This window comes from Cololabis saira, chromosome 16, assembly GCF_033807715.1.
Source record: "Cololabis saira isolate AMF1-May2022 chromosome 16, fColSai1.1, whole genome shotgun sequence".
NCBI lineage: Eukaryota > Metazoa > Chordata > Actinopteri > Beloniformes > Belonidae > Cololabis > Cololabis saira.
This window is the reverse complement of record NC_084602.1, coordinates 17,528,892-17,556,843: the sequence shown is the minus strand read 5'-3', so window position 1 is coordinate 17,556,843 and position 27,952 is coordinate 17,528,892. Positions and strand designations below refer to the sequence as shown.

The 27,952-nt window shown below is 46.5% G+C and overlaps 2 protein-coding genes across 9 annotated transcripts in view; one reads left to right on the top strand and one right to left on the bottom strand.

Annotated features, from left to right (window-relative positions):
• The first annotated feature begins 896 nt into the window (after positions 1 to 896).
• Positions 897 to 17,987, top strand: iars2 (isoleucyl-tRNA synthetase 2, mitochondrial). 2 transcript variants are annotated; one of them, XM_061743119.1, is made up of 23 exons: positions 897 to 1,277; positions 2,195 to 2,317; positions 2,425 to 2,578; positions 2,653 to 2,801; positions 3,217 to 3,373; positions 3,467 to 3,554; positions 4,677 to 4,792; positions 5,024 to 5,193; positions 5,858 to 5,948; positions 6,057 to 6,208; positions 7,348 to 7,508; positions 7,605 to 7,707; positions 8,285 to 8,378; positions 9,953 to 10,033; positions 10,513 to 10,621; positions 12,662 to 12,764; positions 14,322 to 14,444; positions 14,543 to 14,674; positions 14,761 to 14,867; positions 15,751 to 15,896; positions 15,980 to 16,170; positions 16,550 to 16,694; positions 17,399 to 17,987. In XM_061743119.1, exons 1-23 carry the CDS (start codon positions 1,044 to 1,046, stop codon positions 17,542 to 17,544), a joined length of 3,075 nt encoding a protein of 1,024 aa, XP_061599103.1. In that variant the 5' UTR covers positions 897 to 1,043; the 3' UTR covers positions 17,545 to 17,987. The 2 variants fall into 2 exon arrangements, with proteins under 2 accessions (XP_061599103.1, XP_061599104.1); XM_061743120.1 differs by lacking the exon at positions 9,953 to 10,033.
• Positions 17,907 to 27,952, bottom strand: part of rab3gap2 (RAB3 GTPase activating protein subunit 2 (non-catalytic)) — a 25,783-nt gene continuing 15,737 nt past the window's right edge. For all 7 annotated transcript variants that reach the window (XM_061743104.1, XM_061743105.1, XM_061743107.1 and 4 more), the window contains 14 exons: positions 27,148 to 27,256; positions 26,847 to 27,007; positions 26,576 to 26,750; positions 26,188 to 26,367; positions 25,107 to 25,213; positions 24,599 to 24,665; positions 23,338 to 23,408; positions 23,226 to 23,261; positions 23,076 to 23,150; positions 22,642 to 22,857; positions 20,387 to 20,476; positions 20,081 to 20,305; positions 19,808 to 19,972; positions 17,907 to 18,499 (listed from right to left, as the gene is read on the bottom strand). In XM_061743104.1, the coding sequence (XP_061599088.1) occupies positions 18,347 to 18,499; positions 19,808 to 19,972; positions 20,081 to 20,305; positions 20,387 to 20,476; positions 22,642 to 22,857; positions 23,076 to 23,150; positions 23,226 to 23,261; positions 23,338 to 23,408; positions 24,599 to 24,665; positions 25,107 to 25,213; positions 26,188 to 26,367; positions 26,576 to 26,750; positions 26,847 to 27,007; positions 27,148 to 27,256 (1,830 nt within the window). In that variant the 3' untranslated portion in view covers positions 17,907 to 18,346. The remainder of the gene's footprint in view (positions 18,500 to 19,807; positions 19,973 to 20,080; positions 20,306 to 20,386; positions 20,477 to 22,641; positions 22,858 to 23,075; positions 23,151 to 23,225; positions 23,262 to 23,337; positions 23,409 to 24,598; positions 24,666 to 25,106; positions 25,214 to 26,187; positions 26,368 to 26,575; positions 26,751 to 26,846; positions 27,008 to 27,147; positions 27,257 to 27,952) is intronic.

The following is a 27,952-nucleotide window of genomic DNA, read 5'->3' as shown; positions in this document are numbered from 1 at the left end:
TAAGGCCCGGGATATACTTGCAGCTTGACTTAGCGTTTACATCTATTCACACACACAACCAGCCACGTTGTGATTTGGCTAAACAACTAACAACGGAAAATACTGACACTATATTTGTCCGTCCTTCACAAGGTTTGCTGACTTTTGCGTTAGATAGCTTTCCTTGTTCAAAACAACACCAACACACATCAAGGTCATCAGAGGTCAACTAGCTTCAAGTTAATATTGCATCTTGGGTACATGACTAACATGTTTTTGAGGATTTACCCAATTTTTACGTCAAACGAGCACAGGAAAGTTGTGTCACCCATGATGCGTTCATGTATGCGTTATATTATATGGCTGTAATAAATATAAATGTTTAATAAATGTTTCATCAAAATTTTCAGTCATTTCATTTTAGTCAGATAATTTACCTTCAGGGATAAATAAAATAATTTATATATTTATATAATTTATAATAATTTACACACCTACATATATGCGTTCAAACCAAGAAAAAACACACAGTTCTTTCAGTTTAATGTTTTACTTTGAAACATTTGTCTACAGAGGGGGACTGCAATACTTCAAACACTTTGTTGTGAAATCTGAACCGCGTCGGAGCATCCGATTTAGTTCCTTTGTTTGTTTTTACGTATATTTCGTATATGTGTATTTATTTATTCATAACAGAATGTTTTTATTTATTTATTTATTTATTTATTTATTTATTTATTTATTTATTTATTTATTTATATTGTTTTACTGTATTCAAATCCTACATTGGTCGATAGCGCCCCCAGAGACGTTCAATAAACTGTATAGAGTATCTTTGGCGCCCCCCAGTGGTTATTTTTTCCGTCCGTACAGAAAATGACCCCACTGACTTCCCGTAGTGGTGCGCTCCTTAATTTGTTCCGGCGGAAACAGCGCCGTGCAACTTGAAGGGTGGAAGATGACAACAAACTAAGTCATCGGTTTAAAAACCAAAACACTCGAAAAGAGGTTTTAATTTCTCATTCTGGTCGTTTTTCTCGTCTGCGGAGCCACCGTCCCTCCCCATGCTGCTTTGCCGGGTGTCGGCCCTGTTAGCGGGCTGCGGCCGCAGGTCACCGCCGGCCAGCGGCCTCCTTCAGCGGACGCTGTCCGGCAGCTGCGGCCGCCGCCAGGGCGCCGGCTCCGGGGGCTCCGGGGAGCCGGGGCGGTACCGGGACACGGTGCTGCTGCCTCGCACCGACTTCCCCATGAAGCTGACCGGCCAGAAGCTTCTGGACCGGGAGCTGCAGATCCAGCAGGTTTGTCTTCTCTGTTAACTCATAAGTTTACAGTTTATTACAGTTTATGCTTTTGCTCAAGACTCAAATGTTATTATTTCCTGTAGATGTCATGTTATTTTTCATTTGCTGTTTTTAAGAAAAAACAGGATTATGACCATGCTTCACGACACTTATCTTTAATTCAAATAACAAGAATGTTGTGTCTGTAAAAGTGTCACCTGAGACAAAAATTGCAGCCATACACATAATAAAACATTCAAATGAAAAAATGCATCATATTATCATAAAATTTCAAACAATCATCCACTTTTATCTCAAATGATCTATAAGAGAAGTACAACGTGGAAATCTGCCTCAAAGTCATTTAAAATTGAAACCCTAATCCCAAAACAGTCGAGATTTATGTGAATAATAAACAAATGTAAATAAAAACACAAAGCACTTAAACCCAAGCCTCATTCTCAGCAGAACCTAGGAGCATATCAGATGTTGAAAATGGGACATTTTAACATTTCATGAAAACATAATAGTTCATTTTGAATTAGACGGCAGCAAAATGTCTGAAAAAAGTTTGGACATTACGATGTTTACCACTTTGTAGTATCTGTACATGTTACACATATAACACGTGTGTGTGACTGTTCGGATTTTCCTGGAAAATTTAAATAACTTTAGTATTATAAGTAAAAGTGTGGTATGAAATAACTAACACAAATAAAAAGGGACAGTGGCGTTCTGTTTGTCAGTATCTTGCAAACAAAACAATTACATGAAATACAAATAATAAATTTAATGCAGCGGTGGTGACGTCACATTATGTAATGTTGCACGCGTGTTAGAGTCACAAATATGGAAGGACCACGCAGAAATGTGCTCCCTAAATGAGTAAATCTAAATGAGTTAACCTTTTTTCCCACCATGCTTTGCTTTTGCAGGAGTGTAGTTTTGCAGATTTGTACTCGTGGCAGAGAGAACAGAAGGCCAAGAAAGAATTCTGCCTCCATGATGGACCTCCATATGCCAACGGAGACCCTCATGTGGGACACGCACTCAACAAGGTTCCTGTTTTTAACGTTGTTTAACTGTTTCAGAGTTTTCTGCTGCTCTGTGTAGTGTTTTTTTTGACTGTTGGCTGTTATAAGTAACAAGTAAGGATTCTCCTCAGATTCTGAAAGACATTCGTAACCGCTTTGAGCTGCTGAGGGGCCGGCAGGTCCACTACGTCCCGGGCTGGGACTGCCATGGCCTCCCCATTGAGCTGAAGGCTCTGGGAGAACTGGGAACCAGCGGCCTCAGTCCGCTGCAGATTCGACAGAAAGGTGAGGAAGGACAGATGTTGCCTGATCAGTGTTGATCTGCAGTTGCTGGAATGTGTTGCGCTCTTCATGTCCAGCGCGGGAGTTTGCAGAGGCGGCCATAGCTCGCCAAAGGGCAGCCTTTCAGCGCTGGGGGGTGATGGCGGACTGGGACAAGTGCTACTACACGTTTGATGGGACCTACGAGGCCGCTCAGTTGAAAGTCTTTCAGGAGATGCACAGCAAGGTGACACAAACATGTTTACTGTTTCTCTTCAGCCTAAAGAGGCGTTACACCTCATCAATAATGTTATCATTGGCAAGAGAATGCAGATAACGTTCTCATGAACATAGTAGCTCTGTAACACACCTCCAAATTCACTTCAGTACCTGCACTCCAGATGTGCAAACTACTGACTCCAGTTATTTATTTTTCCTCCAGTACTGTGAATATTTAATAGATGTGTTCAAAACTGACATCATAAATAATAGTTGCTTGTGTTTGTCTGATATTGTGACTTTGATGAAGATCTGATCACAAATTAAGGGAGAAAATGGGTTAATTCCACTTTTGGTCCGTCCTGTTGTAAAAGCAGCGAGTGCTGTAAAAATGACAGAAAAGTTCTGGGTGGTTCTGTGATGTTTCTCTGGGCTGGTTGCAGGAGCTCATCTACCAGGACTACAAGCCCGTCTTCTGGTCTCCCTCATCGAGGACGGCGCTGGCGGAGGCCGAGCTAGAGTACCACCCGGAACATGTGAGCAGGTCCATCTATGCCACGTTCCCTCTCATCACGCTGCCACCAAAGATCTCCTCGGAAGGTAGGTCAGACCCTCGTCCGGGGTTACTCAGCACGATGATTCTGGCCTGGGGGTGACTCTCCTGACGGCGCGGGTGGACGTTTGCTTCTGCAGGTCTGGAGAACGTGTCCGTGTTGGTGTGGACCACCCAGCCCTGGACCATCCCCGCCAACCAGGCTGTCTGCTTCATGCCCAACGCCGAGTAAGAACCTGCACAAACTGGTGAAATAAGACCTCCGTTACGTTCTGAAACTCTCTACTGCCAGACGGGTTCAGCTGACCGAGTTTTTAAACCTCAAGACAACCGGAACGGTTTTCCTCCCTTTCTGTCATTCCTTGCTAAAGTCCTCATCGTCTTGCTGGTTCCACAGATGATCTTGTGTGATGTCCTCGTGGTGTGGGGTGTGTTGAGGGCGAGTGAATCTGCTTGGAGGACAGTTTGTTAGAAACCCTGTTGTGTGTGGAGACGCTCACGTGTGCAGTGGGTCATTACTGATGGAGGGATCATCTGTGCAAACTGGTTGAAAGTAAGTTTAGAGCTGTCCAAAGGACATTCTGCCAGATTTTATTCAGCCCAGAAGGCTCTCTCGTAGGATTCAAGCTTTTTTTTTGGAAAACAGAATACAATGAACAAAGAGGTGATAAACTGTCGATGTAGCGAAGACAAACATGGAATAAAATATAGAATGAGTTACAGTGTCCAGGACATCGTTGCCGTTTCTTCCAGCGCTCTCCTCTGTAACGATGACAAGTCACTCGTCTCTTCCAGGAAGGTCGGGTGTGTAACGGTGGGAATAAAATGACTGAATCAAAGCTTCTTGTAAAAGCTTTTTTTTGTATCTTAATGATAAAGTCGTTGTCTCCTTTCAGCCCATCCGGCTGCAGAGATGTAAGTGTTTGATACAAAAGCTCAGAGGTTTAGGTATTATTCAAAAAAACAAAATGAAGACACGTTTCCTCCAGCAGCTGCGCCGAGCTCCAGCTTGTTTTGACTTCTGTTTGGGAGTGATGAGTCGGATTTGTCCAGCGGAGGTCTCCAGGTGGAGATCTGGCTGTTGATAACTCCTGCAGGCTTCCAGCCACAGTCACATTGGTGTTAAATCCCCTGCTGTGTGATCAGTTCAGCGTGTGTTTGGAGTTGGAGATGTTTGACTCTTGTAACCTTTAAAAACTGTGGGGTTTTAATCTTTTTGTTAATGGATCTTCCGACTAGACGGTGACGTGTGAATGGACCGCTGTCACCGCCGCTCTGGAAAGGTGTCACACGTGGTGCTGCATGTGTTCTGTTGTGTGTGGACCTGAGCGAGCTGTCTGTGGTCTGCAGGTACTCCGTGGTGAAGAGGGCCGACGACTCACGGCTGCTGCTGGTGGCGACGGAGCGCACGGTCGGCCTGGCAACGCTGCTGGGAACGGAGCTGGAGAGCGTCAGCACCTTCAAAGGTGATGCGCTCTCACACACACTCAAATACGCTTCTCTTGTTGCCGTTGGTCACATCGTTTCTTAGCACCAACAATATGGGAGGGCTGTTGCAGAAAACTAAACAAGCGGAGATGAAAATCTCCAGAAGAAAGAGACGTTGTCCCAGAGTCTGACGGTCTGCAGCCTCCTGCATGTCATGCTCTTGTCAGTTAAAGCAGAACCAACTTGTTGTTGTTTTTTGTTCTCCTAAGGTTCCATGCTTGAAGGTGGGGTCTGCAGACATCCCACAATTTCCGACAAAGACGTGCCGTTATTGCCGGGCAATCACGTGACGATGGGGAAGGGGACCGGTTTGGTGCACACGGCTCCAGCTCACGGCATGGACGACTACAGCGTGGCGTCACACTTCCAGCTCCCCGTGGTGGGTTCTGCTTCTCAAACCTCCACCTCAGGAATCAAGACAAGCTGGATGTTTGTATCTTTTGTGCAGAAGCGATCAGTTCCATGTCAGGCGCTACAAATCCACGACAGGGACGCTGGGGACCTTGGCAACACTTTTACTGTCATTTTTATTACTTTAAAACTTCTCACAGCTGAACAGAGACTATTTAGATTAAATCAGTACTTGTTTCTGTCTGTTGATTACACCACCAGCAATCACCAACATGCTCAAAATGCATTTCATTTCTCCAAGTTACCTCTTTGGGTCTCAATAAGTGAAGTCATTGATATTAGTTATAGTCTTTGGTTTTATTTGTTTATCTGTAGAACATGTGATCAGCTGCACATGCTCATAACGATGGTCATGCACAGAAGTTCTCTTTGTCTAAAAACCCAGTAAAGATCATCTGTGATGGGTCTTGGTAGCAGGCGAAGACTCAGAGCTGCGGCGTAGACTCTCTGTCAGCATGTCATCATTTATTTAAAAAGGATGAATCTTAAAATAGGTTTTTTAAAAAGGAGAAAAACAAGTGGGCAATATTAAATACCCCCTTGCTGCTTCCATATGATGGAGGAGGTTAATTTGCAGCCACGTGACGCATAAAGACAACATGCTAACATGATGTGTGTTTGCTTGGTGGAAGGAGTGTATGGTGGATGAAGAGGGACGGTTCACGGAGCTGGCGGGACCTGAGCTGCAGAGTCTGTCCGTGATGACAGAAGGCACCGATAAAGGTAGACGACAGACCGTCGGGGCACATAAGAACGAGTGTTTGCAGCTCTTTGCTAACATGATGCCTGTGTTTCTCCCCCCTCATGGACGTTCTCTGCTCCCCGGGTCAGTGATCTGCATGCTGAAGGAGTGTGGTGCTCTGGTGCTGGAGGAGAAGTGTGTCCACAGCTACCCGTACGACTGGCGGACCAAGCAGCCGGTGGTGATCCGGCCCAGCAAACAGTGGTTCATCAACACGGCGTCTCTCAAGGACAAAGCCAAGGTGAACCCACGCACTTCTTAAAGGTGACCCCTAACCTGTTCCTCCCTGGCGGGTTGGTTTTTAATGAAAGCAGCTTTAGGAACATAATTCTGTTAGAGCATGAACACACCTCCTTTCAGAGAGGAGTAGGTTTGACTTGTGTTTGTCTTATTTCCACGCATGTGAGAAGGTTCATGCGTGTTAGAACTGCGGTCAACTGCTCGTCCCTGCCGAGCCGTGCTACTCGAGAGGAAGGAATCAGAACACAGAAACACTTCACACCAACCATACAGAGTAGGGCCAGCCTTCGTCCACGATTCCTCATCTGGAAGGGTTTTCTGTGAAATGTTCGAGTTTCGAAACCCAGAACTATGACCTCAAATCATTATCACGATAAATTGGGCAGTTTTACCTCGATGACGATAAATGTATGGTAACCCTTACCCGGCAACAAAAAAAGTCTATTTTCAGATTGGCTGATTGGTCGGTAACTCCAGACAGCTGCTCTGAATTGAGAGATCAGGTCACAGTATCGTGCCGTGACTCGTCTGTAAGATGGGCTGTTGGAGTTGCTATGCGGTAAAGTTAATTTCTCAGCATAAGAAATGGCATGTGTGGCATGAGAGTGTTTAAAGTTGTTGAAATGCACAAGTGTCAGACTAAACAGCCCTGTTATGTCAACCGCTTCTTCGTTTGAACCATCAGTCATGTTCTTGGGTTTCCCTTCTCACTCAGACTGGATGGGTGAAGTCACGTGATTACACACACACACACACACACTGTACAGAGCACAAAGTTAAAAATACCTTTATTTTCTTTTTTTAATCAAAACACTGAATTTACCGACATGGGGAAATTGAAGTCAGTCATTGCAGTAAATGTCGGTAACGGTAAATTCTCGGTTTATTCTCAGGCCTACCCAGAACTGACTCTAGAAACTCGGGAGTTCTGACTTCAACTCACAATTCTTAGTTTTTTCCCAAAGAATTGTATCTTTCTTGCTTTTTCTTTTTACTTTTTTCTCTCAAATGGCCCTAATGGCTGTCCCAGTTACTGCTGGACATAATGGTGTGTGCTGCTCCAGGAACTGTGTGGTTCATGATTCAGAGATGCTTCACATATACAAATGTGTGTGTGTGTTTGTGCGTGTGTGTGTGCAGGAGGCGCTGCAGAAGGTGCGTATTCTGCCCGAGTCGGCGAGGTCCAGCCTGCTGGCCATGCTGGACCGGCGGACCTACTGGTGCATCTCCCGCCAGCGGAGCTGGGGGGTCCCCATCCCGGTGTTTTACCACAAAGAGACCGGAGAAGCTCTGATCAACAAGTCAGTGGACGCCACGTGTGATTTTCACCCACAGATGTAAATTCACACACACGATCATTTTGACAGCTGATGCCAACACGCGTCTGCCCTCTGCAGGTACACGGTGTCCCACATAGCAGAACTCTTCAGAGAGAAGGGCAGCGACTGTTGGTGGGAGCTTCCCACGGAGACGCTGCTCCCTCCAGAGGTCCTGAAGAAGGTGGGTGAATGCTGTCTCAGCGCTAAAGATCACGCCAGGACTGACCTGGGCTTCGTTAGTGATGGATCCTTAATTATTCTCCCATTTGTAACATTAAATCCATATTTCAAATATTCACCTGCATCGGCTGTTGGAGGTGACCTGGTGGAATTAAAGATAGAGAAGAAGAACTTACTGGACTGAAAAACAGACTGACAGTGCTATTATTTATTTATTTACCACAAATGAAGCCAAAAGAAGGGAAACCAATCACAGGGCTTATGGGAAGTAGCTCTTTCCTGCTTAACGCGATTCACGATGGGACGCTGTTGGTCCTCAGACCTTTATGATTACCTGACACCTGCAGGTGTTCAGGCCTCCATAAAACAGGCGTTTTATCAGTTTGCTGATCTGTTCGATTCAGGTGTGTTAAACCAATGCTAAGAGGGAAAGACATCAGCAATGCACTTCGAGGAGGAACCGTTACAGCACATCGTTACAAATCGTGGATGATATTTAATGTCGGTTTCTCTTCCCAAACCGTGACATAGCGCTGCACAGTTTTACTGCTCTCCCATTAATGCCTCTGTTTCTCCAGAGTAAAGCTGGTCCTGTGAGCGACTACGTTCGTGGAGAAGACGTTCTGGACATCTGGTTCGACAGCGGAGCATCGTGGGCAGCCGTGCTGGAAGGTACGTCTGAGATCTAGCTGCAACATCGATCCTGATCGATGAAGTCATCGTTAGTGCTGTGTGTGTGTATCATGGGGAAATGTGGTCCTGGATACGTGTACGGCAGCAGGTGCAACCTCTGAGGCGCAAGGACAAAAACTACAACAATGCTTGCTGTCTGAAAGCAGCTTTGAGACTTGTGGTAGGGTTGTTGGACTGTTCAGTTCCAGTGAATCTTCCCTTTGATCCAGTCCTCGTCCTGATCAAATGAGAGGTGCCGGCGGACGAAACCTCCATCAGAACCAGACTCGGGGAGGGGGCAGCTGTATCTGCTCCTTCAGTTCACTCCTGTGCAGCTCCGGCTCACAGCGCCGTCCTCTCAGGAACATCCAATAATGAATATTACATTCCTGCTCAGTTACGATTGATTATCACTCATGCATCATCCGATTCATTTCATCCAGAAGCTCATAGCAATAGTTTGGTCATTTGCAAGGTAAAGACAGATGAGTGAGGAAAGAGCCCAGTGCATCATGGGAGATCCACCCGCAGGGCCTGAAAATGATGGACACCAACGTCTTTTCTGTCTTTTCACATGTGGTGTGACTGAAATCTCTAGTTCTAAAATTCACTGTTAAGACGGATGAAAGCTCAGTGAAACAAACTGCAGACGGGCGTCGACTTGAGCTGCACCTTTCAAGAGTAACAGTCATGACGATATTAACTTAGACGGTTTTCCCCAGACTGGCGAAACTCTCCCAGCCTCACCTCTGCCTCTCTGGACGCTCTTTTTCTACTCACATCGCTGACCCGTTAATTAAGCTTGTTATTTGTAAAAATACTCCAGATGTTACCACTTACTGGTCCTTACTCATCCAAGCCTGGTTTGTGTTGCCCTGTCCCAGCTTTCATGGGACATTTGTCATGAAACGGTAAAAATGTCTCACTTTGAAGACTTCTTGTATTTTTATGTTCATGTATGTATAAAATTTGGGCTTATGGGATTCGTTGTTGTTCATCCAAACTGATGCTCATCAATGTTTAGAAACTCCAAAAAGAAAAGAAGCTGGATCTGTTCTGCAGGGATGTGTGCAGTTGGGCCCTGTAGGATGGTAAATATAGTAACCGTAGCAGTAGTTAGGATCTGTGGACGTCAGCCAGCTTCACTCTCACTTAAGTGTTCGTTACACTGTTGCTGATTATCTTTTTTATGATCTCATTTTAATCTCACTTTTGCATTTTCAGTCCTTATCTGTTATTGCACCTTTGGGGCACCTCTAAAATGAAGTTTAACTTGTTACCCTGAGGACCCACCAAAGTTTTTTTAAGTACTTTATCATATTTGATGTTTTGAAGTCCTTTTTGAATCCTGTTTTTTAGGTCTTTGTAAACGGGATACGCTGTGCTTGATGCGTGTCTCCTATTCTATCCAGCTTTCCATAGTGGGGACTGTCGAAGTTAAAGATAATAATTAAAGACAAATCCATACAGCTAGCCTCGACACCGACCAACGGGGCAGGTGTGTGGGTCCCCACGGCGCCCAGAGCGTTAAAGCCATCAGCTCAGGAACTGAAGGAGTGTGTTGTTGTTTCCAGAGGAGCTGGAAGGAGACCTGGAGGAGGCGGAGTCTCGTCTCAGCTGGCTCCCGGCGTCCATACGCAAACCGCTCGTCACAGGTTGTAGCAACGTTCTCCTGCAGGGGGCGACGCTGCAGCTCCTCTCCTCTGTCTGCTTGGTTTTTTCTTCTTTCTGCCTTCAAATACTGAGTGCTGTCAGGAGTCTCAGGCAGCCAAACAATGAAGCGGGAGGTTCAGCGTTGCTCCTCAGAGTCCAGCATGAGTCTCAGCCTCTCTCCTGTCTGCATGAAGGACTTTCAGAACACTGCTTCTGTCCCTGTTCCAGGATAGGAGTCGGGTCTTCTCTGCTCTCAGGTTTCTCTGTGGTGCAGACGGATGAAGTTGCAGCTGTGTTGGATGCTTGTTGCAGTTGTCCCCCGGTTGGGATGCATCAGCAGTGAACTAACAGTGGCTGCCGTCTCCCGTCTTCTTCCAGACCTTTCCCTCTGCTGGGACACACACTAACCCTTTTGTGCACCTTCTTTCTGATGTTGCTGAATGTTTTCCCCTCATTGACCACCTCCTGTGTCCCCCTGCAGAGTCAGACCCTCGAGCAGACGTGTACGTGGAGGGGAAGGACCAGCTCGGAGGCTGGTTTCAGTCTTCACTGCTCACCAGCGTCGCCGTCAGGAATAAGGCACCTTATAAGTGAGTTTCTCACCCATTCCTGTGGATTATGATGGTTGGACATTTCCATGTGTCATCCATCAGCTACGATGACTCCGGCTCGCAGAGCTGCATCCCCCTCATGGTAGAGATAATGAAGAACCTTGAAAAAAGTAATGACGGAGGAGAAAACGAGAGTTACTGACCAAACTCAAGTAGATTGTGAAGAGCTCATAAAAGCGACGTTTGCAGCTGCGGAGCTACAGATGAGCAGCTGGAACCTACAAGACACCAGGTTATCGTTGGTCTGGATCATTCCTACTCCTCACACAAACAAAAAAACTGAAGACTGAGGGCCCGATTTACTAAGATCCTAAATAAAGAGTACTAAATTGCGTGTGCACTGAAAAAGTTTGCGCGTGCTGTTTGCGTGTGGTTTGCGGGTGATCAACTAAGATTGCGTGCGCAATTGATAACAGGTGCAAACAGCAGTATTTAAATGAGGTGTTGCGTGTCTTAAGGTTTGCGAGCGCAAACTCTGCGCCATGGAGAGTGGATGGAATGCACAGTCACAAGTCACAAGCGCAAAATGAAATTTGACGAGTTGGAGTTAGAGATATTAGTGGAAGAGGCAAATAAACACATTCATGAACTACAGCAAATAAATTTAAACATTACCAAAAGAAACGCAATATCGGAGAAAACCTGCGATAGAATAAATGCAGTTGGTAACACAAAAAACGGAAAAACGTCTGGTTTTTCATATTTCAATTTTAGGCACAGATCAAAAATACGAAATAGAAAAACGGGCCACAGGACCGAATTTGATTTTAATATTGAATTGGTCGGGTTTGCGTGACCCCGCGGTGCTCGGCATGATCTGAGGAGAAAAAGACATCAGACACAGAGAGAGCGCTTTGGTTCAATCTATTTATGAGTTAAGTTTTTATTCAGATGTCCACAGTATATTGCAAATATTATATATTATATAGCAAACACTGACAGTAAATGTGTGACAGACGGGACCATCATATGGCAAGAAGAGAAGAGAAGTGTTCAGAACAGCGCACAGAGCGCACACTAAAGGCTGATTTATGGTTCCGCGTTACACCAACGCAGAACCGACGGCGTAGGCTACGCGGCGACGCACACCGCACCGCGACCCTACGCCGTCGATTTAACGCAGAAGCATAATTCAGGCGAAGCTGCAGTCTCTGCGCTGATCCTGACACAGCGGGTCGGAGCAGATTTGGTCATGATGTTTAACCTGTGTTTTGTGATTAATAAGCACGGGTTTTAATTAAATGTAATTTACGAAGGATGATTTCACGTTCAATAAGATAAATAATCAATAAAATACAATGTTTTGGCACAAAGGCTTGGCCTGCTTGTGGGCGAGTGGAGGGGGGCACATTAAGAGAAGGCGGCAAGATATAAGGCGAAGAACTAAAGAAAAAGAGGCCTTTAATAAAACTTGTGCAACCGTTTTTAAAATAGCATGCAGCAGAATAAAGACTCTCTCTCTGCGTATTCTTTGATTTTGGATGTCGCCTCCTTGCCACAATAACAGCAGCAGCAGATTAGCACCTTCCTTTCAAACGTATTAAATACAGACGCAATCACAATACGCGCAATTACTTTCAGGCTTGGTAAATCTCATTGCGTGTGGTAAATGGAGCAATTTGCATCTTCCACTCCCAGTATTTAGTGATTTCTGGCGGGTACGCCCCATATTGATTATTCATCAGGGCAAAAGTACTAAATGGATTGCGTGTGCAATTTTGCGCATTTCAGAGACGCAGTCGTCTTTGCACGCTGTTAGTAGATCAGCTGGCACTTTGGTTTGCGGGTGCTGTCAAGTTTGCACACGTTTTAACACACGCAAACCTTTAGTAAATCGGGCCCTGAGTCTGTGTAATTAATCTGTGTTTTAAATGACTGTATTCACACATCAGTTAGCAAAGAAGCCAAAAGGTTATGGTAAGAATAACAAATATTGTTTTGTTGGGACGTCTAAACAGGATGCACAACAGCGGTGCACATCAGACACCACGTCTCCTAAACCACAGTCGTGTCTCACAGGTCTCTGGTGGTCCATGGGTTTGCAGTCAGCGAGAAAGGAGAGAAGATGTCCAAGTCTCTGGGGAACGTCGTAGATCCCGATGAGGTCATCAATGGAGGGAAGGTGAGGTCACACGCTGGAGTCGGCTTTCTGAAGACTTCTAAACAAGAACATACATGGAGGATTTAATGAGATCCTTCATCTCAAACCTGGTTAACATGCTGCCACAAAAATGAGGAAAAGAGGAGCAAAAGCATGAAGTCAAACTAAATAAATAATCCTTAAACTGGTTTATTTGGAAAGAGGAAAGGAGAAGCATAAGATGGGACTTTATTGGGGTTTGTGTGCTCCACTGATCCCGGGCGGGACGAGGGGGGTGGGGGGGTCACCCATGACAGACAGGCGCTAAGGGAGGAGCCAGGCAAAGCGCCTGCTCCGTTTTATGGACTGAGCTTCTAGGTGCAGCCGATGGGTGGAGGGGGTGTAGTTTGGTGGCCTCAGAATTGGGTCTCTGCTCTTTGCAGATGACGTGGTTCTGTTGGCTTCATGGGGCCGAGACCTTCAAGTCCCACCGGAGCGGTTCACAGCCAAATGTGAAGCTGCTGTGATGAGAATCAGCACCTTAGAATCCGAGACCGTGCTCCTCAGTCGGACAAGGGTGAGGTACCCCCTCCGGGTCGGGGATCTGATCCTGCCCCACGTGGAGGCGTTCAAGTCCCATGGGGTGGTGTTCCAGAATAAGGGAAGATTGACAGCGGTGCGGTCTCTGCATGGGTCTGTCGTGGTGAAGGAGGACCGGAGCTGAAACCATTTCAGACCGGGACGATGGTCAGAGAAGAAGACTGATTGATGGAGGACGTGGCTCGCATGGTTGAGGCTCAGCATGATGGGAGCATCTCTTCAGCCTCTTCTCTTTTTACCCCGGTGCCTCCATCACGCTGGAACATTGTAAATCTGGACTCTTCCAGACCGTGTGACCCACTGGTCCCGAGCTCTTCCTGCTTCAGCGTAACTGATGAGTTTAGACCCGGTTCCTTGATTTTGTGTGTGATTTTCTTGGATTTGATTTCCTCAAACATAAACGCAGTCTCTCTCTTGATCAGGTTTTTGTTTCTTCCCACATCCCTCCCTGGAAGCTGATCAGTTTCTGACCACTACTTTGACCCTCTGAAACACCTTTTCCACAACCGCGTGATATTTTTGAACCATTAACCAGGTGGTGTCTGATTTACCTTTTTTTCAATTTTATCTCTTCATTTTCAATGTTTTTTAAAAAAAATATTTTCCACAACTAAAATGTCTTCTACGACACAAACTAATCTCCTCTTGTCTCCTTGACTTATGGTACCTGAAGAAACCCTTTTGGGTTTCAGGTCACATTTTTTTTTCTTTCTTTTTTTTTTATTTTAATTTTAAAATAAAAAAAACAACCTTTTTTTATTATTGCAAAATGTAAGAAGTGTGAATTATTTTGGATATTTTATAAAGTAAGTAGTTCACTTTTACTTTGGCAGAAAGTTTCTTCCACCTTTTTTTTGTGCCGTGTGTCAACTTCTGGTTGCTGCTTTTTTTCCTCATTCGTCTACGGATTGATTTATTATTTTTTTTCAATCATTCCCAACGAGAGCAGGATTAAAGTGGTCTCCACTAACGTCGTCTTCCGTCTCTGGTCTTCGTCAGGACGCCGGCGTGCCAGGGTACGGCGCAGACGCGCTCCGTTGGTGGGTGGCGGAGTCAAACGTCTTCTCAGAAGTCCAGATCGGTCCCAGCGCCCTCAACGCGGCGCAGGACGGCATCAGTAAGGTACCGGCGCAGAGCGACGGAGCCGCCGTGTTTCGGTGAGAGCCGATCGCTGCATTTGACTGGTTCCTCATGTCCGTCTGTCCTGATGGTTCCTGCAGCTGAGGAACACGCTCAGGTTCCTGCTCGGCAACCTGCAGGGCTTCGATCCTCGCCTTCAAGCCGTGGACCCCAAACAGATGCACTACATCGATCAGTACATGCTGCACCTGCTCCGCGACTTCAGCATAAAGGTGCGTCGGAGACGGACGAGCTCCTCACGCGTTTCTCCTGGTGGTGAAGCGAGTGCGGCGCTGAAATGTGTGACGCGTGTGTGCAGGTCACAGACGCCTACAGCGAGTTCGACATGGGCCGGGTCATCCGCGTCCTCCAGGCGTTCATCACCAGAGATCTCTCCAGCTTCTACTTCAGCATCATCAAGGACAGGTAACGCTCGCCACGGACCTGTGGAACAAACGAAATAGAAATGCATCCTCTGACAAAGATTAGCACATTTTGAATTTGATGGCAGCAGCAGGTCTTGAAAAAGTAGGTTCAGGGTGATGTTTCCTTCTGTGTGGCGTGTTCTCCTCAACAACGGCCCATATTCCGGCCCAAGATGCAGCCTGAGCGGTTTATCTTGCTGACAGATGCCAGTTCTCCCCTGAGAAAGACGTCTGGATGGGAGAAGACGTTGCGCTGCGATGGTTCTGCTCCGGAGACATTAATGCACCTCCATGGACCACAGAACAGTTTTCTTCTTTAGCTCAGTCCTTCTCACTGGTTCATGCTCATGCATGTATTCTACGACTCCTGGAGGCGTTACGGAGTCCACGCAGCCATTTCTGTCACAGAATTGAATTAGTTTTTAAAGCAGAGCTTCCTGAGGGCCTGAAGATCACCAGCATCCTCTGAGCTTCCTTGTCCCACGAGCACAGAGATTCCTTCACATTCTCTGGACCTTCTGAGGTTTTATTGTGATGAAGATATATTCTAAGTCTTCACAATTTTATGTTGAGGAACATTAACTTGCAGTTATTTCACAATATGATGACACCTTTGTTGGTATTGGTGGTTCACCTTTCCTCTTCACTTTTATTTGACAGGGTTGCAACAACCTTTTGCCATTTATTATTGGATGTTCAGGTTCATGATGATGATGATGATGACAATGATCCGATACAATTTTATTCCTTTCTGGTACCAATTCTGATACCTGGTCTTTGGGTATCAGCTGATACCGAGTCCTGCTCTGAAACCAGCTGCCACAAAACTCCTCAATAGCTATCTCCATGTAGTGAGCGCAGCTGACGCCGCCTCCTCCTCCCAGGTTGTACTGTGATCCCGAGGACTCGCTGGGCAGAAGATCGTGTCAGACTGCTCTAGAGGAAATCCTTGACGGCGTGACCCGATCCATGTCTCCCATCCTGCCTCACCTGGCTGAGGAGGTCTACCTGCACGCACCAGGACATGACGGTACGCAGCCACAGATTTATCTGAACAGTCTGATCGTACTTCACACATCCGCTTGCTAACGACGGGTGATGACTTGTCTGCAGAAGGGGAGACGTTATTCAGGAGTGGCTGGATCAAGAGCAGCTCCGTGTGGCGGCGTCCAGGGTTGGAGGAGGCTGTTGAAGGAGCCTGCGCCATCAGGGACTCCTTCCTGTCTTCCATTCCCGGCAAGAACGCCGCCCAGTACGACCTGACCGTTGCCATCGAACCCGGTCTTCTGTTCGAGCTCATGGAGGTGAGATGAGTCTGCGGGAGCCTCTCAGGCTGAAACATTGTAGGAAATGCAGCAGTTCAGCCCACAAGGACCCGTGATGGCAGCTCACCCTGGCTTCATGTCTTGGAAAGGTCCTCATGCACATCATGTCGAAATGGGTTCTTGTGGGTTAGGGGAAGAACATGAAGTGAGGGAAGGTGTTTGAAACTGTAACTCCTATGTTTAAGGTGTAAAAACATAGCAAAGATCATCAGATTATAGTGTTAATATATCCTCAGATGAACAGTAACAATCCTCTTTAATATTTCCATGGAAACTGAAATAAGTTGTTGCTTTCCAAAGTAAAGCTCTGGTGAGACCGGCACGCTCCAGCTGAACAAACCTGCTCCCTCTCCTCCAGTCTCTCCAGGAGGAGCCCACCTCCACCTGCTCCCAGCTGGCGGAGCTCATGATGGCGGCCCGGGTCAGCCTGAGCGGCCAGCTGCCCCGAGACCTGCACCCGGAGGCCGTGGTCAACCAGGGGACCTTCCTCATCAACCTGGAAGGTGACGCAACCGCCGCTTTGCTTTGGTTTCACAGACACGCGTCTCACACTGGACGTGTGCTTCCGCAGCCACAGTACAAGTTGGGCTTATTTCCACCGTCATAAACCCGTATTTAGTTCAGACCAGAATGTAGAAATCAGAAAAGTTTCAGTAGCTTATCATCTGCAGAACATGAGTAGAAATCTGAAGAAATCTCTGTGCACAGGACAAAGATCAAAGTCAGCACAGTAATGCAAGATTTGTTTTCCCATCCTATGTGGCACTGACTTTTTAATCTGTTATCAGTAAAAACTTTCACGATTCTGTTATTCTCCGATGACCTTTAGGCCTCAGTCACATGTGGATGTAACCGAGACGGGAACCGGATACGTGCGTTATGTTCCCTGTTAATGCCAGATGGAAATGTGACGCGAAGACATCTCTCTTTTAAATGAAAGCTTAACCTTTTGCTGACCTCCCAGAATGCTTCAGGAAACAGTGGCTTGGATGATACGTTCGGTTGTGTCTTTCACAACTTCAAGAATAACGGGGGAAACTCTGCTTCTGTTGCAGCCATAGACTTGTACAAAACAAATGGCGGCGAAAATGCGCACATGCCGTCTCCCCTCCGAGATTGTTTCCTTGGTAACCAGTGCAGATATCAGGGGGGGTAGTAGTTGAGCATATGCAGAGCTGCACCTCACAGATGTCTGTGTGTCTGTCAGGTGGCGTCATCCGCGAGGACAGCGCCTTCAGCATCGCCGCCGTGCCCACCTCTGCTGCCCGGTGTCCGCGGTGCCGCCGCTACACCGCTGAGTCCTCCGACTGCTTGTGCCCGCGCTGCCAGGCCGCCGTGTCCCAGACTCGCTGATGGTCCCGCCGCCAGGGAGGCGTCACCGTTGAGGGCTGAACGGACAGAAGTGGACACGCTCGCTGTGAACTGACCCGGAAGCAGCGGTTTTCCCTCTCCGGTTGCCTGGCGCCGGACCGGCTGGTGGCAGGTGGGAACCAGAAAAACTTAAAACGCCATCAGTCTGGTCCGGCACGCCGGAGGAGGGTCACCGTAGACGTAGCTGGAACAGCGGGGGGGGGGGGTTTGTGTGTGGTAATGTCAGAGGAAGTACGGTTTATCTGTGTGTGGAGGATTTCTACAGGATGTGGCTGCGCTTGTGTCTTTGTTAATAAAATAAGAGTATATACTGACTCCGTGTGAAAGAAGCTGTATCACCAAGCTTTGGATAAACATTTTTATTTTGCATTAGAGACAGAAAGCACAGAGAGTTCACTTCTGTCTGCGTTCATAAATAAAAATAAGGTCTGTATTTCTTTATGATACATCTGTTTGTGTGGAGACGGCGAAGCGTTAACCGAAGCGGCACACAGCCCCCATCCTTAATAACCATCTCATGAACACACCCTGACGATACTCTTCAACACAAATATGCAACGTGATTTATGTGACATGCACGAAAATAAGGATTTAAAAAAAAAAAAAAAGGTTAAAAGCAGCTCATACCCACTTTATATTTAACATTAGTCTGTAATTAATGTTGACATGCTGTGAGTGACAGAACTGCCGTGATGATGATGATGATAACGGAGGAATAGTCTCGTTGCCAAGTCTCTTCAGCTACCGGTTGGTCTTCTGGAGACACGTCGTCCTGCTGTCAAGGTCAGTCGTCGGTGGCAAGGACGTCCACGGCCTCCAGCAGGTGCAGGGCCAGGCTGTACTGGGCGTGGTTTTCTGGCAGCATCTCGATGAGGCGGCCCACCAGCCGGCTGGTCTGGGGCAGAGGGAGCAGGGGGCACCTCAGCTCGCTGGGGTCCTGCAGAACACAAGAACCTGTTGAGTGACCCACAGAACGCTTCTTCTCATCACAGTTTCTCCCATAGACATATTTAAAGGCTAGATGACTCGTCTGCGCTGCTGCGACGTCGTCACACGGCGGCCATCTTGCCACAGGAGAGCTCGCTCACTCATAACATTGTGTTTAATGGTGCCTGTACTGCTTAAACAACCTTAACTTGCTCAATTCTCAACAGATTGGTTTGTTATGAACGGCAGAGATGTAGTTATGACACTGCATACTTGTGAATAATTATAAACATTGAAAAACGTACTTTTATATGAAAATAACCAGACAGAAACAGATAGCTATGACATGGTATTTATATTAAATCAATATTTCTATAGTATTCTTAGTAATATTTATATTTACATTATAACATATATATATATATATATATATATATATACACACACACACACATGTTATATGGTAATAATATATATGTATATATGTTATAATGTAAATATAAATATTACTAAGAATACTATAGAAATATTGATTTAATATAAATACCATGTCATAGCTATCTGTTTCTGTCTGGTTATTTTCATATAAAAGTATGTTTTTCAATGTTTATAATTATTCACAAGTATGCAGTGTCATAACTACATCTCTGCCGTTCATAACAAACCAAACTGTTTGAAAATCTGTTGAGAATTGAGCAAGTTAAGGTTGTTTTGCAGTACAGGCACCATTAAACACAATGTTATGAGTGAGCGAGTTCTCCTGTGGCAAAATGGCCGCCGTGTGACGACGTCTCTCTCCATTGGCAGCAGCGCGGACGAGTCATCTAGCCTTTATATATGTCTATGGTTTCTCCTGACAGAACTGATGGATCTGAGGTCGGGTTTGATGGTGGTGCTGAAAACGTGTATGAACCAGAAGACTGAGGTCAGGGCTTAGTGGTGCCTCCCCCCCACAGCCTTCAACTGCAGCTGATTTAAAGGAATGTTAAGGATCACCGGACAACCCAACCCTAACTTTCTGGCTCATGCCCCCACACCATGATGCTGCCACCCTTGTGCTTCACAGTTGGGATGGAGTTTTATAACCTACAAACAAATTCACAGTCATTTCTTGACGTCTCAGTTGAGTTTTTATTTTATCTTATGTCAGAATCAAGCCCTTGTCTTGTGAAGGTGTACCAGTTAACTCAGATTATGTCTAGCATATCAGAAGCTTCCATTGTGTGGACTCGTCCAAGCTCATAACTTTTAGATGCAGTTATCTTTACATACCAACTTTACATTTATATGAGTAACTCATGACTGCTGCTTTTCTTACCATGGCCTTCAGCCAGGTGCAGAGGGTGGGAGGCAGGCGGGCCAGCAGCTCCATGGCAGCCTGCGTCTGGTTCTGGCTGTGGAGCAGGCAGTAGCTGAGCCTCTGACCGGTCAGAACCAGCAGCTGGGAGCCCAACACATCCTTGTCTTCTACCTCCAACATAACCTGAGAGGCAGGAGGCCCAGCCACATGAGAGAGAGCGAGATCAGCAACAGTGTCTGACGACGGCATCATCATCATCGTGTGACTCTCGGCTGCAGTGTTGTCCAGAACCTGTTCAGCACGTGGGTCCAGGCCTTGGTTGTAGAGCTCACAGACAAGGTGCCGTCGCAGGATGTCGGGGTTGACCTGCAGCAGGGAGCCCAGCTCCAAACACAGGGAGGGCCACCAGTCTGCTGCGGGTCCAGAGGAGGGCAGAGGAGCGGAGCTCGGAGCTGATGCTGGGCCCGATGCCTCATCGACGGCCTGAACCCAGCCGGTCAGCACCCGGAGGAGGAACTAAGAGAGGAGAAAAGTTAAGAGGGGGAAAACAGGAATGTGGCTCTCCTCTCATCCTCTGGGTTTTGTTCCACTTGTCACCTCTTGTCGTAGCAAGATCAAACTGGGATCCATTTCTCCACTGGGCATCAGCTGGATGGTTGTTAGATCCCTGAAGAAAGCGTTTTTACCCTACAACACACACAAAACAAAGAATGAGCTGGAGAACGGTTCATTCAAAAGCTAGCAGCCGCTCATTCAGTTCTGCTTCCTATGTAAAAACAATGAAAATCAACTGATCGTTCTGGATCTTAGTGTTGGTCATATTCAAATTCAAAAAATACAAATATACTGGTTTTGATGCTGATCCCCAACAGATGACTGCAGATGTGACTGAACTCTCCACAACAGACTGGTAGAAGATGTTCAACATCTTGCTGCAAACACTGAAGGAACTAAACTTCCTCAAGAAGTAAAGTCTGATCTGTCCTTTCTTATCAACAACATCAGTGATGCATCTCCAGTCCGGTCTGTTGTCCAGGTGAACACCGAGGTATTTATACTCCTCCATCACCTCCACTTATTTTCCCATGATGGAAAAACTACCTGACTTCATCCTGGTTTCCTAAAACCACAAACATCTACTTTGTCTTGTTCACATTCAAGATGAGATGATTGTTCCCACCATGACAGAAACAGTTCACCAGTTCTCTGTCCTCAGTCTCTGGTCCATCACCGAGACACCCCACAACTGCAGAACCATCTGAGTGTTTCTGCAGACGACAGGACCTGCTTGTGGGGTGTGGGATGTTGGGGCTGGAGGTTATTGTGTCATTAGGAGAAGATGGATGAGATGATTTTGGTACTGGAACAAGGCTGGCTGTCTACACTGGAGCCTTCTCCTCTCAGGCTGAGGTTGTTGACGTGCTGCAGAATCCCACAAAGCTGGTGTGAACAGGGTTTCAGGACTCTGGGCCTCACGCCATCTGGACCCCCACCCTGATGGTGTGAGCCCCAGACCCCGGAAATGACACCCCTGTTTTGTATCTGATTTATACAACGTAAAATAAAGCAATGATGTATTAATTTTTTCACCATTTCATTGTTTATCTCATAACAATGAAGGCGAAAAGAAAAAAACAAAAAACAAATGCAAGACTAAAGGCTGAATTATGGTTCTGCGTCAAAACGACGCCGTGCCTACGGCGTGTGGTTTTTGTACACGCAGAGGACACGCCGTCACATGCGCCGTCAGTGACGTGCACCTCCCGAAAATTGTAACTACGCGTCGAGGAGACGCCGACCACGCGCAGACCGAGAGGGCTGTGATTGGTTCGTTTGAAAGCGAAGCATTTCCGGTTTCCGGTTTGAATCAGTAGTGAACTTCCAGGGCTTTTTTCTTCGTTTATATGTGATTTTTTTTGTTTTTGTTTTTTGCACAATAGTTGTCCTTATTTCTTTGATTTACTGTGACCGGAAAAAGTCGGATAAACCATTCAGAAAAAGATCGCTAACTAGTGGCCGCGGGGGGTACTGCACCGCGACCAAATGGAGAGACGGAGAACTCTGAACGATTCGTGACGGCGTCACGGGTGCGCCGTGTGCTCTGCGTGTGTGTGACGCAGAACCATACCCGCACCTTAAGTCACACCTTACTGCTTCCATAAGAATTCAGAGACCAAGTTACGTTCAGGTGCTGCCAATCAGGTATAAAAGCAGACGTTTTGGTAGTTTGCCGGCCTCATTCAAGTGTGTTTTAACACAAGGAGGGGAGTTGTTTTTATTAAGTATTAATTAATTATTAATGTCAAGAGCCATGTCAGCAGAAACATCTCACTGTCAAGCACGGCGGTGGAGCGATGATGGTTTGGGGTTGTTTTCCAGCCAGCCATTCAATAGACCACCAACTTGTCTGTATCCCAGTCTTCTAGAGGCAAATGTGAGGACATCTGTCCGACAGCTAAAGCTTTAGTTGGCTCATGTAACAGCTAACATGTAACAATGAGTCCCAAAACACACCTGCAAGTCTACACCATAATGGCTGAGAGAACATTCAAATCAAAGACCTCAGACCTCAATCCAACAGAAACGCTGTGGGACCTTCTGAGAGCTGTGTGGGAGTGAATGTCCAGCTACTATTGGAGATACTTAGTATTGCCCACATCATTTTTTTTCCTTTTTTTGTTAAAGAAAAAGTCGTACGTTATTGTTGGTCTCAGGTTGCATTTCAGTATCACCAAGAACAAGTATGATCACATGATATTTGTTATGTTTTTACACAGAAAAGCAGAGGATTAACAGATGATGAACTTGGGCACCCTGACTGGACACGTGGCTGCTGCAGTCGGTCGGCTCACCTTGCTGTCAAACAGGCCGAGTGGTTTGACTTTGAGGCTGAAGGTCATGGCCGTGTGAAGCAGGGAAGCCAGCAGGCAGTGGTGCTGAACCAGCGGGTAGTGGACTCCTCGCTGCTCCAGCGCCAGCTCCGCTATGGACGCAGGACCGTCGGCTCCGCTCCACACCTCCTCCACAGAAAGCTCTGGAACAGGAACTTCTTCCATGGCCGAGTCCGCCTGCAGGTTTTCCAGCAATATGTGAACGTGTAATATTACCAAGACTATTCCTCAGACATGCAGTTTATTAGTCAGCAGTATTAGTGGCTGTAGTACATGCAATCCTTGTAAATCCTTTTTATACCAGGCACTGCTCCATGCTTTGATCTGCAGTCGTCACTTACGTGGACATTTATAAAAGAGAAAGGGCTTTTATTCTTAAGCAATAATCCAGTCACCTCCATGAGGATCTGCAGCAGCTGCACGCAGCAGCCCAGGAAAGATGTCATGGCTTTGTCTCCCATCCCAACATCCTGCACACAAACACTCCAGTACTTCAAATCACATCTCACCACGACTCTACATTTGAGGATCTGAGAGAAACTTACCCGTCGACACAAGCGATCTTTTGGTGCTTTCCCAACCTAAAAATAACGAAGGGTGTTATTGTGGTATATAGACCCTCACAGGCAACTGGGACGGACGCAGATTATCATTTACCTTCTCCATAAGGAAAGCAGCTGCTGACAAACGCTTGACAATAAATGTGCTCCACATCATTGTGCAAATACCTGTCAAGATTTAAAATAAACAACAATAAAACAACATACAAATCAAGTTAGATGATACACTTATAACTCACCTTTATGAGATTTATAAAGCTGGTTTCACAGCATCAGCAGATGAAAATGTACATATCCACATTATAAGTAAAAATACAGTTGAGGCAAAAAGTTTTGGCAGTGACACAGTCTTTATTTAGTCAGGTATTTAGTTTTCATGGTATATTGAACATTCATGAGCATTTCAGAAGTTTCCAAGGCTTCCATTGTCAGATAGGCTGCCTGTCCAAAACAAATAGTCACCACCTGGATTAACTAAGAAAATTGTTGAGAAATGTACTCATCAGTGAGTCTGATAAGTACATTTCTGATGAGGAAAAAAAGGCTTCAATTTCCTCAGGAACATAAAGATGTGGTCTGATGAGTCCCGACTTACCCAGAGTTCCAGAGTGATGGGCGTATCAGAGTAAGAAAGAGAGGTGGATGAAGTGATGCTCCCATCACGCTTAGTGTCTACCGTACAAACCCGTGGGGGGCGGGGCTACGATCTGGGGTTGCTGCAGTTGGTCAAGTGGAGGTTCAGCATCGTTCTGAGCTCAGCTTACCACCTGAATACCTGACCAGGTTATTCCATCAATGGATGTTTTCTTCCACGATGGCACAGGCTTGTTCGATTAAGACAGAGACATCGTTTTCACACCTGGACTGACCACCACAGACTTCAGACCTGAACTGAAGGTGATGGAGAAGACTGCGCAGCGGTCCGACTCTCCCATCATCAATACAAGATCGTGGAGATAAATTAATGGAACTCTGGATGAAAGTAAATGACATTGCAGAAGCTCATGGGAACGATGCCACAGTCGTAATCAAAGCTAAAGGTGCTCAAACGTGTGACTGTGCCTTTTTTTTGAGCAGGCAGCGCGTGTCAGAGTTGATATTGTTGAACCTTTTTCTTTAAACTTCTGTAATTCTCTCTGGCAGGTCAGATTTCAATTTCTGGACCAAATCCTGACTGATGGACATCTGTCCTAGCTGTATTAGTGCACCGAGTTCACCATGTCGACGTGGAAAATTACTGATAATCAACTCCGTGAATACATCGGATCTATTTGAAAACAAAACGGCACTAACGTTTTGTGGTAGTGCCAAAACCTTTTGCACACGACTGCTTACAAACTTAAAATAAAACAACTGACCGAGCTGGATATGAGGACTTGACAGCATCTTCACGTGCTCCACAGCCCAGGACAGGAATCCACTCTCCTACAAAAGAGAAGCACGGAAAACTGGACCGTTGGATCAAGTAATAATGACAAACATCTAAATTAAATCTGTGGCTGATGAAAGTTTGTGAAGACATTTTTCTTTATCATGAGGTCATCAAACAAGTCTTCAAAGGCTGAATCCAATTCAAGAAATGAGTCTGAATTTGTTACGTATTTACATTTAGAAAAATGCTTGGACACTTTATATCGGTGCAAAGCATCAATAAATGGGAAGTATAAGGCTGGAGAACTTTTCATTTTTTCCTATTCCATTTAGTAAATAAAAAAATTGAATTGAATTAGTCATTTTTTCTAATTTGACAAATTCAACATTTTATGTGAGACTTGAGAAATCCATTCAGATGTGTTCAGCTACGATGACCACACCTTCCAAGCTCCTGTGTGAGAGTGTGTGTCGTCTGTGTGCACATCTGCGCACCTCTGGGTCTTTGTTCCACTGAACCACGTATTCCCAGCTGCAGTGGGCGAAGAGCAGGTCCGGCGACAGGGAGTACGGGAACCGCTGGCAGACGGCCAACAGCAGCTCTGGACAACAAGCGGGACAGAGTCCGGGTCAGCGGCAGGGAAGGAAACTTCAGAAGTCCAGACAGGTGATTAACAGGACTGATGCTCGAAGCTTTTCTACTACTACTACTACTACAGAAATCAGTGTGATGATGCCAAAACTGCTCAGTGTTGTTGCACAAACTAAATTCGTCCCACAACTGGTTGCACTGTCCCAAGTTTGTTTAGTCTTTCATATCAGTTAAGTTACACAAAACACTTAATAACAAACCGCATAAAGAAAATAGTCTTCTTCTTATGTGGGTCTCCAGTGCTGCCCACACGTGGAATAAACTAGACCCCCGACATCCTGAAAGACCCCTGGGTTCATCCACCCGTCCATCTCCAAGCTCAGTATACGAGGCAGCAGAGAGGCCCAGACTTCCCTCTCCCCAGCCCCGACCTGGACTCCTACAAATACGTGTGTTCATCTAAACAATGAACTGCACCGGTCAGATATCTTAGATGCTCTCTACAAGAAAGGAGACTGCTGAGGACACTAATGTCTTTTGGAGTGTGGGAGCACTCCTGAAGACCTGGATAAGTTGATCATGAAGCACAGCTAACATCTGGGGACACCCCTTCCCCCTGGACTCAGTACCGGCAGTGGGAGAAATCACTGATGACAACTAGACACGTTAGTCCGGAATATTTAACTGTGCAATTCAAAAGTTATCTTATCTCTATCTAGATGTGGAGTAGCAGTGGCTCTGGGATGCCAACTTCTCTCCGTCTCTATAAGGGATAGTCTTGTGGTTCTAGTTCAGGCACCAGAACCACAGATGATCATCTGGGGTTCAGGTGCACAGCAACACTTTTCCTTGTTTTGTGAACAGCAGCAACAGACAGATTGATGAAACGGGTCGGCAGCGTGTGTAAGTGTTGCGAGCGCAAGTATTTTTGTAGAATAGGGTTGAAAAATGCAGACTCCGCGTCTGAAGGCCCTCAGTCCAAACCTGTCGTGTTGTCCGCGTCCTCTTGGTCTGCGGCTTTCTCCGGCTCTGCTTTTCCTCCTTCACCCTGCTCCTGTTCTTCCTTTAAAGCATCACTTTCTTTCCTCTGAAGAATCTCTTTCAGTCGTTCGGGGGCCAGGCTCTGCCTGAACACCCACTTGGAGACGCTGTCAGCAACTCCACCTTAACAGACAGACGGGAAAAGGAATGAAACATCAAAACCAGCCCAACGACTGGCACCGGCCTGCGGAAGAGAAAATTACAGAGGGTAGTATTGCAGGGACTAAGAAGCATACGAAGGGAGAGGAAATTACATGAAAAGTAAAGTAAAAAAAAAAGTAAAGAAAAACAACCAAGATTAAATCCTCCAGAGAATGTTTTTCATTCGTACCTGCACCTCCCTCCAGCAGGGTCTTGATGGAGCACTGCGAGACAGCACCTCCTGTTGTCCCCTGGGGAGAAGACACCATCAGCAGCGTCTGCAGCACCAGCACGTCCTCCAGCTGGCGAACACACACCAGCCACTGCTCCAGCTCCAAAGACACGGCCTCCCACTCTGACTGCAACTGTCCCACACAAAAGAAGACCTTTAAAGGTGGACTAAAAGACTGGTTTTCCTGCTCATCACAGATGGGCTGCGCGTGTGCACTGGGCTGCTGTACCTTGCTGTCAGCTCGGCTCGTGATGCTGGCCTTGGCAGCATGCTGAGCCACTAACGCAGCCAGTAACGCAGCAGCAGAATAGTGGGACTGGATGCATCTACATCGGACCTGCTGCCACCAGGGGGAGATGGACTGGGGATCCCACGAGTCCTCCAGGGCACCTAAAAAGACAGACGATGAAGAAGAGGTCTTATCTCTTCTTCCTCCTTGGTTTTTACTGGTGGAGATGAAGCAAAATGTAATTTTGGACTTGATCATACAGAGATCTGCTTTAGTCAACACACTGGAGGAGAAAACATACCTTTCATGTTGCTAAGGGCGACCAGTAGTGCGTGGAGGTTTCTCACAGTTTCCAGTGGTTTCTGTAAAACCTCCTTTTCCCTTCGCAACCACATGCTCAGCAGCAAAAACTGTAGATTAAAGAAAACAAGCAAACAGCTGTTTATTGATCCAATACTAAAGGGGCAGTTGCGTCTCCCGTCCACACCTGTGAGGGTTTAACTACGATAAAATAAACTGCATATCATTATTATACACTTAGGTCCACGGGTATTTAGGCTGAAACAGAGTTTCATGATTTTGCCATTATGTACCAGATCCGGTGTCAGAGTTCGGTCCGCATGGCCGGCTGCAAGTCTGACTCGATTCCCGTGGGGGTTGGACTCCGCCGGGGACGCCCTTTGTCACCAATCTAATTTCTAGACACAGCCGATGGGTGGAGGGGGTAAGGTTTGGTGACCTCTGAATTGGGTCTCGGCTTTTTGCAGATGGTGTGTTTCTTTTGGCTTCATGGGGCCATGACCTGCAGCTCTCACTGGAGCGGTTCCCAGCTCAGTGAGAAGCTGCTGGGGTAACAATCAGCACCTCCAAATCCCAGACCGTGGACCTCAGCCGGAAAAGGCTGGGGTATCCCCTCTGGGTCGGGGATCAGGTACTGCCCCGAGTCTTGTTCATGAGTGCGGGAAGGATGAAGCGGATTGGTGTGGCGTCCGCAGTGAACTCGGCAACGGTCTGTCATGGTGAAGGAGGAGCTGAACCAGGTGAAGCTCTTGATTTACCAGGTCTATGTTCCACCCCTCACCTACGGTCATGAGTTGTGGGTAGTG

Coding starts and splice junctions, on each gene's coding strand:
- iars2 (XM_061743119.1), top strand. CDS start 1,044: ATGCTGCTTTGCCGGGTGTCGGCCCTGTTAGCGGGCTGCGGCCGCAGG. Junction 5,949..6,056: donor GACAGAAGGCACCGATAAAG/GTAGACGACAGA, acceptor TCCCCGGGTCAG/TGATCTGCATGCTGAAGGAG. Junction 16,695..17,398: donor CTTCCTCATCAACCTGGAAG/GTGACGCAACCG, acceptor TGTGTCTGTCAG/GTGGCGTCATCCGCGAGGAC.